At 40.0% G+C, this 12,032-nt stretch overlaps 1 protein-coding gene and 1 pseudogene across 2 annotated transcripts in view; both read left to right on the forward strand.

The window, feature by feature from the left end:
* Positions 1–12,032, forward strand: part of ASXL2 (additional sex combs like transcriptional regulator 2) — a 152,947-nt gene that overhangs the window by 75,233 nt on the left and 65,682 nt on the right. For both annotated transcript variants that reach the window (XM_011972683.1, XM_011972684.1), the window contains one exon: positions 5,805–5,913. In XM_011972683.1, the coding sequence (XP_011828073.1) occupies positions 5,805–5,913 (109 nt within the window). The remainder of the gene's footprint in view (positions 1–5,804; positions 5,914–12,032) is intronic.
* LOC105534014 lies at positions 413–1,137 on the forward strand (annotated as a pseudogene).

The raw sequence follows: 12,032 nt of genomic DNA on the forward strand, positions 1-12,032 counted from the left end.
TTTTTTTTGTAGAGACGGGTTGCTCAGGCTGGTCTTGAATTCCTGGGCTCAAGTGATCCACCTGCCTCAGCCTCCCAAAGTGCTTGGATTATAGGCATGAGCCTCCGTGCCTAGAGGATTATACTGTTTTCTTTTAATCTTTTATATTTTGCCTTTGGCTTTTAATTCATTTGGAATATGTTTTTGTTGTATATACTGTGTGCACTCCTCCCCCCCTAGATGTATGAGATATTCTAGCACTTTATTAAACTGTTTTATTTAGGACTTTTTCAGCTTTTTGTGACTTAAATATCAACAAAATTCCAAAGGTAGTACTGGCTCAAGGCAAGACTTGATACAATGGTGAGAAGCAGATGCAACGCTGAGCAGAGGAGGCAGGATCCAGAGTGTGACCAGTAGCTGGGTGGGCACCATGGCTAGGATCACCACTATTGAGGCGGTGAAGCACAAGATCCAGGTTCTGCAGCAGCAGGCAGATGATGCAGAGGAGAGAGCCGAGCGCTTCCAGCGAGAAATTGAGGGAGAAAGGTGGGCCCGGGAACAGGCTGAGGCCTCCTTGAACCATAGGATCCAGCTGGTTGAAGAGGAGCTGGACTGTGCTTAGGAGCGTGTGGCCACTGCCCTGCAAAAGCTGGAAGAAGCAGAAAAAGCTACTGATGAGAGTGAGAGAGATATGAAGGTTATTGAAAACTGAACCTTAAAAGATGGAACTCCAGGAAATCCAACTCAACGAAGGTAAGCATATTGCAGAATAGGCAGGTAGGAAGTATGAAGAGGTGGCTCGTAAGTTGGTTATCATTGAAGGAGACTTGGAATGCACAGAGGAACGAGCTGAGTTGGTAGAGTCCCATTGCCGAGAGATGGATGAGCAGATCAGACTGATGGACCAGAACCTCAAGTGTCTTGAGTGCTGCTGAAGAAGAGTACTCTCAAAAAGACAAATATGTGAAAGAGATCAAGATTCTTACTGATAAACTCAAGGAGGCAGAGACCTGTGCTGAGTTTGCTGAGAGTTCGGTAGCCAAGCTGGAAAAGACAACTGATGACTTGGAAGATAAACTGAAAAGGCACCAAAGAGGAGCACTCTGTACACAAAGGATGCTGGACCAGACTCTGCTTGACCTGAATGAGATGTAGAGCACCCCAGTCCCACCCTGCTGCTGCTCCTCCCTCTGACCCTGATTCCACCTGAGGCCAGCCTGCCTGAAGCTGACCTTTAACTGAGGGCTGATCTTTAACTGGAAGTCTGCTTTCTCCTTTTGCTGCCCCCACCTCCCCTGTGTCTTTTTCGCTAGACTGTCTCTGCCTCTTCCCAGAGATTCCAGCTGGGCTAGAGACTGCACACCTTTGGGAACAACATTTAAGGGAATGTGAGCACAATGCATAATGCCTTTAAAAGCATGTTGTGATGTTCACATTTTGTAGTACCTTTTTTGTTGTTTTGTGGCAACCATTTGTAAAACATTCCAAATAATTCCACAGTTCCAAAGCAGCAATCTGTTCCTTTCTCACTTTTGGAAAGTGATTTTTCAGCTTGATGCATATTGCCCTTTCCATAGAGAAAAGGAAAAGGTATAGTCCTGCCTTACTGAGAGCCAAGCAGAGCCCAGAGAAAGAATCCACTATGGGAAACCTCATTGCTCTATAAAAAGTACCAGCCAAACCAGAAAGGTGATTCCAGGAGGAGTTAGCCAAACAACAACAAAAACAAAACAAAAATGTGCGTTTCAGGTTTTCAGCTTTAAGATATCTTTGGACAACCTTATTTGTTTTTTTTGTTTTTTTTTCATTAGAAGTGAAAATTAAATTGGTAAGACCTCTGAAACTAAATTTTTGTCCCATCTCTACCCACTCTCAACTGACTGCAGAATGGATCATGTGCCCCTTATGTTGAGGTGACCACTTAATTACCATCCTCCCTTCTTGAAAGATGATGTTTTGCCACTGATTTAGCCTTATGAAACTCATCTCATTATCCTTTTCTGGGTTTGAAGCTGCTCTCTCTAAAAGTTCTGTCTCAATGTGGTTTGTATCGGAGAAAACTTGAATAGGTTATGTACAAAACTTTTAAAGTTTTTTATTATTTTGAAGCTTTGCTTCTTTGTGTTTATGGCACCGTGGCCACCCTGTCTGGCTGTGACAGTCTGTACAGTGTGTGGGTTGGCAGTTTGCTGATCTTTTAAAGTTTCTTTCCCTACCCAATCCCCATTTTCTGGTAAGGTTTCAATGAGGTCTGTTAGGTATACATCCTGCAGCTTTTTGGCTTAAAATATACACTCTTTTGATGTGGTCTCTTTGGGGCCAGTTGGGAGAAAGACAAATCAATAGTGCAACTCTTTTGATACCAGATATTGGCACAAGTGTCTTTTTGAAATAAAGAACCGGTCCCTCCAAAAAACAAAACAAAAAAGGCTTGATACAGGCCAAAGTAATACTACTTTAAAAATTTTGTCCAGGCGTGGTGGCTCACACCTGTAATTCCAACACTCTGGGAGGCTGAGGTAGGCAGATCACCTGAGGTGGGCAGATTACCTGAGGTCAGGAGTTCGAGGCCAGCCTGGCCAACATGGTGAAACCCCATGTCTACTAAAAATACAAAAATTACCAGCGTGTGGTGGCAGGCACCTGTAATCCCAGCTACATGGGAGGCTGAGCGTGAGAATCTCTTGAACCCCGGAAACGAAGGTTGCAGTGAGCCGAGATTGCACCATTGCACTCCAGCCTGGGGGATAGAGCGAGGCTCTGTCTCAAAAACAAAAACAAATTTGCTTCCTGACTTTTCTCAGTTCTGCCCTTTTTGGTGTTGGATTTCTCCTTATGATTCGTACTGTGTCACTCCTCAGTCTGCCTTGTGTGTTGCTCCATTCTAATTCCAGATTTTTCCTTTGTGCTCACGCAATGACTGTGAATGTTTTAGGCCTTGCTTCCTAATACCACACAAGGGAAGAGAAAGGATCCCTTTCTGAAGATTCCCTGGAGAACAAGTTTGGTTTTTTTTCCCCCCACATACCCAAGTAAATAGCTCCGTAGATTTTTGGCCCTAAGTCATGTATCTTATCTGTTCTTTGGGGTGGAGAGTGGGGTGTGTGTGTGTGTGTGTGTGTAAAAGCTGATTAATTTAAACCAGTTTGGATTTACCCTTGGGATGGGCATGGGATTAAGTCCCTCTCAACCACATGACTGAAAGTGAGAAAAGTTTTGTTTCACAGGAAATTTTTAGGTACCATCTCCAAAGAAGAGGGAACAGATGCCAGGTAGTCAAACTACAGGGGACTATGGCATGACCTCATGTTTTTTCTACTAAACATTAATGGTACCTTTTAAATTATGATCTGTTTCTGCATTTTCTCTTTTCTTCCACCAACAGTCTATGAGGGTATTCATTTGATGATTTTTTTCTCAGAAACATACTGCTTCAATAATAGTTGCTAAGAGTACATGTTAATATATTTTAAGTAAGTCTCCCATCATTTTTTTTTCCTAGAAATTTCTTGGCAATTTTTATATATTTATTTGATACAAACTTTGGGATCCTGATTGGAATTACATTATATATATTTTTAACATGGAAATCCAAGTTAGATAAACGTTGACTATGGAAATCAGCTTGGAAATGCTCAACAGTTTCTTCTACAAAAGGCTTTTCTTTCCTTTGTTATTGTTCACCAATGTTTTGGGGGGATGAAAACCTTCTCTGTAGTTTTCGATCCTGGACACTTTCACAGTACCAAAAGACAGTGGACTCATGTCCCAGCTCTCCCCAGCAAACTCTTTAGATAGACTAAGAATCCAACAGCCTCTTCTAGTAGGCTTATTTTTGGTTATTGAGTAGCATCAACAGATAACTGAGAGGAAAAAGAGCTGGAAATGGAAGGTAAACTGCCTTAAACCTCAGGTATTATGAGAAATTTTTAAAAACCATTTAAGGATGCCACACATCTCCAGAGACTCTAGACCACTGTTTCCATTTCATTGCTTCCATATGAACTTTCTCTGTGTTTGCTTGCTACCTAATTTTTTTCTTATGTGAAGTATAATATTTTGTCTAATGATTTTGTTATTTTCCTTAGATGTAGAAACATTATCTTTTAGTATTATAGCACTATTTTAAAATATTTGATTGGTGCAAAATTAATTGTGGTTTTGCACCAACCTAATACTATAGCTCTTAGTCTTATGCTAATACTTGATTTTTAACAATATTTTTCCTATTACTGTACTTTTGTGTTCTACATTTTAATACTGCTCTTATTCCGAAACTCATTTAAATATTATCCAACTGTTTTGGTTTTTTTTTTTTTAGATGGAGTCTCACTCTGTGCTCCGGGCTGTCTGGGCCAACTTCTTGGTCTTTTTGTAATTCCTGTTATATAAAAACTAAAGGTTGATTATCAGAGATAAACATTTTATTTAATTTTATGCTAGTCAATTTATAATTTGATATTTTATACTGAACTCTTTTTTTTTTTTTTGAGACCCAAGTCTCCTGTCACCCAAGCTGGAGTGCGGTGTTGCGATCTTGCCTCACTGCAACCTCTGCCTCCCAGGTTTAAGTGATTCTCTTGCCTCAGCTTCATAAGTAGTCGGGATTATAGACACGCACCACCACCCCTGGCTAATTTTTGTATTTTTAGTAGAGATGGGGTTTCGCCATGTTGGCCACGCTGGTCTCGAACTCCTGGCCTCAGGTGGTCCGCCCGCCTCAGCCTCCCAAAGTGTTGGGATTACAGGCGTGAGCCATTGCGCCTGGCCTATACTAACTCTTTAATGCATATGATTCCATTTGGTGTATATCAAAAAGCATGCATCTAATTTATAGTTCTCTTTCCTCTTTCTTAATATGTGACTAATTATTTTAAACAAAAACCCAACATTGGGCTCAGTGGTGAAATATGGGTGCTGTTCTCTTAAGAAAGGCACAGGCCAGGCATGGTGCCTCACGCCTGTAATCTACTTACTTTGGGAAGCCAGAGTGGGAGGATGCTTGTGCCCAAGAGGTTGAGGCTGCAGTGAGCCACGTTCATGCCACTGTCCTCCATCCTGGGTAACAGAGTGAGACCCTGTCTCAAAAAAAAAAAAAAAAAAAAAAGGCAGAGGGACAAATGAATACCCATTTAATAATTTTTTATTGCTGTTTGTTTTGTTAGATAAGTACAAAAAGACAGGAAAATGAAATATGATTACAATTAAGAAAATAATACATGTATATTTTTCTATAGATTATTATATACCTGAAATTCTAGTAAAGATGATACATAGAATTAATAAACATTTAACCAAGTTGCTACATATAAAATAAATATTCAGAAGCGTACTTAATACCTTTTTGAGTGATCTCATGATAGGTTTTAATACAAGAGACAATGGCAATGTGTTAGTTTCACAACTAAGATTCAATCTGGTGCAGCAGTATGCAAGGGAATTAATACTGTTTGTTTGAATCTGTGTGTGTTTGTGTGTGTTCTTTTTTCTCATTTTACCACTGGACATTTGTAAAGCTTGTGCTAAATAGAATGTTTACAAAATATGTTTGTAATACTTCTGTATTTTTCTTGACTTAAATGTTAGATACTGGATCAGCATTAAGGAGTTACTATTTTGTAGATACATGGGAATGATTTTTACATCCATTTTCTCCATGGCAGCCCCTTTCTATATTGGTAAACTTTTTATAGTTTATAAGACATGTTTAAGTCAAAGGAGTATTGACTAATTAATTTTATCTTGAGTAAGTGTTACATAGGATATTGAGAGACAGAAGTTAATTGTTGCGTCCCTCATCACATCTCCTCTTTGTTTTGCAGTGGGACTTCTCCTCTTGCATGCCTGAATGCAATGCTTCACACAAACTCCAGAGGTGAAGAGGGCATCTTCTATAAGGTTCCAGGTAGAATGGGAGTATATACTTTGAAGGTAAATATTTTGTTGGGGAGTCATTTAAAAAGAAAAAACAGGAAGTGACCACATATAAATATTTGACTCATAGGGACAGAATTCTGTTATTGAAGAGCTTATTTTCAGAAAGAGGTAATATTTTGAAACCTGCACCCAGTACATTTTTTAAAAACTATAACTATAGGTAGATCAGAGAAGTAACTTTATTTTTTATTATTGATGATAATCTTATCTTGAAAGAATGAAATTAAAATGATTTCCGGCCAGGCGTAGTGGCTCATGCCTGTAATCCCAACACTTTGGGAGGCCAAGGTGGGCAGATTGCCTGAGCTCAGGAGTTTGTGACCAGCCTGGGCAACACAGTGAACCCCATCTCTACTAAAATATAAAAAATTAGCCAGGGCGTAGCGGCGTGTGCCTGTAGTCCTAGCTACTCGGGAGGCTGAGGCAAGAGAATTGCTTGAACCCAGGAGGCGGAGGTTGCAGTGAGCCAAGATCACGCCACTGCACTCCAGCCTGGGCAATAGAGTGAGACTTTGTCTCAAAAAATAAAATTAAATAAAATTAAATAAATAAATAAATAAAATGACTTCTAGTGACCTTTTAAGGGGCCCCACAACATTTGTATAATAATTGTTTCTTTGGAGCATTCTGCCTAGATGGTTCACATTACATTCTCAGTTCATTCTCTACCACAATTCACAGTTGGGGTGAATACCATTTAATAATTTTTTATTGCTGTTTGTTTTGTTAGATAAGTACAAAAAGACAGGAAAAAGAAATATGATTACAATTAGGAAAATAATACATGTATATTTTTCTATAGATTATTATATACCTGAAATTCTAGTAAAGATGATAAATATTCCTTTTGTATAATGGAGAGCCCCCACAACATTTGTATAATAATTGTTTCTTTGGAGCATTCTGCCTAGATGCTTCACATTACATTCTCAGTTCATTCTCTACCACAATTCACAGTTGTGGTTATTATTCCTTTTTTAATAATGGGGAAAGTCAAAGTTCAGACTTTGGATTTTCTTGCCCAGTGTTGCCCATATTGTATCAGAACCAGTATAGGAACCCAGATCTGACTGAATTCCCAAGCCCATATTCTTTCTAACATAACAAGCTTGCTAATTTCTTTCTTTTTTTTTTGACAGTCTCGCTCTGTTGCCCATGCTGGAGTGCAGTGGCGCAGTCTCAGTTCACTACAACCTCTGCCTCCTGGGTTCAAGTGATTCTCCTGTCTCAGCCTCTCCAGAAGCTGGGATTACAGGTGCCCACCACCACGCCCAGCTAATTTTTGTATTTTCAGTAGAGGTGGGGTTTCACCATATTGGTCAGGTTGGTCTCAAACTCCTGACCTCAGGTGATCCACCCGCCTTGGCCTCCCAAAGTGCTGGGATTACAGCCGTGAGCCACTGTGCCCAGCCTTCAGGCTTGCTAATTTAAAATTCCTGCACTGAGAAGGGACCTTTACTTATCAATAACTTTTCACTTACAAACTGTAAAATGAACTCAAATGAGTTTGAGTAAGACAATTTATTAGTTTATGTAACTGAAAATTCTAAGGAAACCCAGGCTGGATCCAGAAGCTCAGTTGACATCATCAGGGTTTGGTGTCTCCACTTGCTTTTGGCTTCATTCTCAGTCAGTCTCTCCTCATCATATATAACTTCACCCCCAACCTGCACTCTGCAAGCTGTAAATCTGAAAAGAGATAAGAACTAAAGCAGGAGCCTCTGACTTTATTCTGATTTGGCTTAATTGGTTTGGCTTCGCCCACATGAGTATAGCTGAATTATCATGCTTGTCAAAAGTATGTAGTCTTGTGATTGGCCAGTTGTAGATGTGGTTGAGATTAAGCTTGCTCAAGCCGGATGAATTGAGGAGAGTGAGTTTTCCCCAAAGGAAATTTATCAGCTGAAGGGGAATGAATGTTTGGTAGACAGAGACTGTGTCCATGTATATATGTGTTACCTTTTTAGCTTTGAGCTGTAGTCATCACTATGTCCAATGGTTGTGTGGAGCCTAACATTAGAAAGCTCTAACTTATTTACCTACCTACCTACATGCCTCCTTTTTATATACTTTTTTGAACTTTGTAGGGTTACAGGGCTTTATTCTCACATGGAACTTTCTGTATTTCTTTTTGGTTTTAGCTGTTCTAGACCTTCCATACTGTTTAAAAAATTTATTAAGTTCCTATTCTATTGTAGAGATTGGGAAAAAAAAATACTAAAGTGTTTTCCCTATTCTCATACACCATTAAGTACAATAGTTCTAACACCAGATGTGTGGATGTTTCTCCTCACATACCAAGCAATTCTCCAGCAGACATCAGCTGAATGTCCTTTAACAATTAGAGTTCCAGTCTGTGGCCCATTAGAAACCCAGCTGCACAGCTGGAGGTGATTGGTGGGCAAGCAAGCATGACTGCCTGAGTTCTCTCTCCTGTCAGATCACTGGCGGCATTAGATTCTCATAGGAGTGCAAACCCTATTGTGAACTGCACGTGTGAGGGAGCTAGGTTGTGCGCTCTGTATGAGAATCTAATGCCTGATGATCTGAGGTGGAACAGTTTCATCTGAAACCATCCCTCACCCTCACTCCCTAACCCTTCTGTGAAAAAAAATTGTCTTCCACAACTCCAGTCCCTGATGCAGAAAGGTTGGGGACCACTGCTCTAATTCAACTCCATTCTGATGCTATCTATCTATCTGTCTGGAGACAGTGTCAGATTCCACAGGTTGAGGGCTCGGTACCCTCCCATCCCCTTCAAATGCCAACTGTTGCAAATCCCAGGTTGTCACCAGTACTTCTGACTGTTTGGTTATATAATTGAGGTTCTCTCCTTGGGTTTGATTAGTTTGCTAGAATTACCCACTGAACTCAGAAAAGTGCTTTACTTACATTTACCCATTTATTATAAGGATATTACAAAAGATACAGATGAATGGCCAGATGGATAAGATACTTAGTGTGAGGTTTGTAAGAAGGTACACAGAGCTTGTGTGCCCTCCCCGGGCTTACCACCCTCCGGGAACCTCCATGTGATCAGCTAAATCATTCATTCATTCATTCATTCATTTTGAGATGGAGTCTCGCTCTGTTGCCCAGGCTAGATTGCAGTGGTGCAATCTCAGCTCGCTGCAAGCTCTGTCTCCTGGGTTCAAGCAATTCTCCTGCCTCAGCCTCCAGAGTAGCTGGGATTATAGTTGCCTGCTACCTCGCCTAGCTAATTTTTTGTATTTTTAGTAGAGACAGGGTTTTGCCATGCTGGCCAGGCTGATCTCGAACTCCTGACCTCAGGTGATCTGCCTGTCTTGGCCTCCCAAAGTGCTGGGATTGCAGGCATGAGCCACCGTACCTGGCCGTGATCAGCTAAATCTCAAAACTCTCAGAACCCAATCCTTTGGGTTTTTATGAAAGCTTCAGTACACGTGACTGATTAAATTATTGGCCATTGGTGATCAGCTCCACCTTCAGCCTCCTCCCTCCCTGAGATTGGGGAGTGAGTGAAAGTTCCAACCCTCTAGTGAAAGTTCTCACACAGTTGGTTACCCTGGAAACCAGCCCCCATCCTGAGACTATGCAGTAGCTCACCAAGAGGAAGAAAAGATGCTTCTATCACCCAGGAAATTCCAAAGGGCATAGGAGCTATGTCAGATGCTCCTTTTACTCAGGAAATTGCAGAGGTCTTAGGAGCTCTGTGTCAGAAGCTGGGGTCAAGACCAAATATAAGAGCAGAAGATTCTACTAGTAGCACTATTGCTTAGGAAATTGTAACAGCTAAAAAGAGCTCTAGGCCAGGAACTGTAGTCAGGAACCAAATATATAGGCCAGGAAGTGTAGTCAGGAACCAAATATATATTTCAGACTATATCACAATATTACCTCTGTGCTGGACACTATAGAGGCTGTAAAGAGGGGTAAGCTGTGGCCCCTGATCTCTTGAAGTTCACATTATAGTTCCTAAAATAATTGCATACTCTCAAAATGTTCTGTGTTTTTAAAAATAATGTGATAATATAGAAATAAGAATTAATTTTGAATAAAGGAATGTGGAAGTTTTTTGTTGTTGTTAACTTTTCAGATTTGAGCTGGACTTTGTCAGATAAGTGATAAGGGCCTTCCAGGACATGGGAATAGCTTAAGCAAGGGCACAGTTGGAAAGATTCAGAGTGGACTTGAAAGTAGAGTAAATTGGAGTGATTAGACCATAATCTTTGCGTGGGCTTAAGTGGTAAAGATTCCAGTGTGGTAAACGTTATGTAGAGATCAAACACTGGAGGCCTTTGAAAACCTGACTGAGCAGTTTGTGTATGGGTTATGGGGTGGTAGATGTCACAAGTTTTTCAGGAGAAAAGCATAATCAAATCCAAGTTTAAGAGGATAACTAGTAGGATAGATTTAAGAGTGAAGCAGGAAGATTTGTCAGAAAGGTGATTATGGTTGTTTGGAAGAAATACTCAGAGCCTGAATTAAGAGACTAGTAAAAGAGATGGAGACAAGGGACATTAGAGGAATAAATAAAATATGTGGCATTTGGAGTGGGTAAAAGGGGCTGAAATGATTCTAGAATTTGGGGCATGAGCAATTGATCCTGTACGGATCACAAATTTTAAGAAAAGAAGATAATTATATTTATATTTCAGATACTTGTTGAACCTACAAGTCAAGATGTCTGGCTGACAACTAACTCTATAAAAGCTGTCCTGCATTTTGAAGGAAAGAATAGAAAAATATGGGGTGTGTATATTAAGAAAGTGTGTATAACATAAGAGACAGCTCAGAGAGAAATGGCACTAGAACATAAATGAAAAATAGCTAACTTAACTAGATCAAAATTTATAGTCTTGGCTATAATGTCATATGGGTGTCAGTTTTGTGTAGGAGGGTCACATTTTTTGTCTGTCAGAATTATTTTTTATCTGATTATTAAAACAATGTGGGAAAATAAATTATTGGAGGAAAAAAAAACCACTGATAGTTTTATAGCTTAGAAATAACATTCACAGGCTAGGTGCAGTGGCGCACGCCCATAATCCCAGCACTTTGGGAGGCTAAGGCAAGAGGATTGCTTAAGCTCAGGAGTTCAAGCCCAGGACCAGCCTGGGGAACATAGTAGGACCCCGGATTTATAAATAATTTAAAAAATTAGCTGGGTATGGTGGCACACACCTGTAGTCCCAGCTACTCCAGAGGCTGAGGTGGGAAGATTGCTTGAGCCTAGGAGGTCGAGGCTACAGTGAACTGTGATCGCACTACTGCACTACAGCCTGGGTGACAGGGTGAGACCCTATCTCCCAAAATAAAAAACAAAAAACCACAAACACTCACTAGTGTGTTTAGCCATACATGTGTATTTTTATATATTATGTAAACACATAGGACCTAATATTTTTTGACCTCTTATGTTGGGCACGATTCTAAGCATTTTACGTTTATTAGCTCATTTAACTTGAGCTAATTGAAGAATGAACTTTTAAGGCAGGTACTATTATCCCCACCTTGTAGATGGGGAAACTGAAGCATGAAAGGTTAAGATTTTAACCGAGGCTGTACAATTAGGAGAGGGTAAAGCCAGGTAATCTTGTTTTCTAGTCTTTGGTCTTGGAACTATCTTGTTATATCTCTCACATACTAAGCTGACATAGTTATCCTTTCTGATTAGCATTCTTTCTAGGTGCAGAAACCAAAGAGTTTCATATGATTTGTTAAATGATTTCTTTTTTTCTGTCAGGAAGGACCTTCATTAAAAAAAAAAAAAAAAAAAAAAAGATTTCTTTTTTATTTAATTCTTGCTACTTACTAACCAGTATTCAGGAACCAATTAGATTCAAATAATGCACTGTCCCTTATGTCTAGACTCTTATTCTGTAATTGAATTCAGAGTACTTAATGGTACTTACATATACACATGGACATACATATATTTAATGAAGTTATTTTATTTAGTTTTTTGAGACAGGATCTCACTGTGTCACCCATGTTGGAGTGCAGTAGTGGGATCACAGCTCACTGCAGCCTCAAACTCCCTGGGTTCAGGTGATCCTCCCAGCTCAGCCTCCCAAGTAGCTGGGACCACAGGTGCATGCCACTATACCTGCCTAATTTTTGTATTTTTTTTT

Source organism: Mandrillus leucophaeus, unplaced genomic scaffold (assembly GCF_000951045.1).
Source record: "Mandrillus leucophaeus isolate KB7577 unplaced genomic scaffold, Mleu.le_1.0 Scaffold13, whole genome shotgun sequence".
NCBI lineage: Eukaryota > Metazoa > Chordata > Mammalia > Primates > Cercopithecidae > Mandrillus > Mandrillus leucophaeus.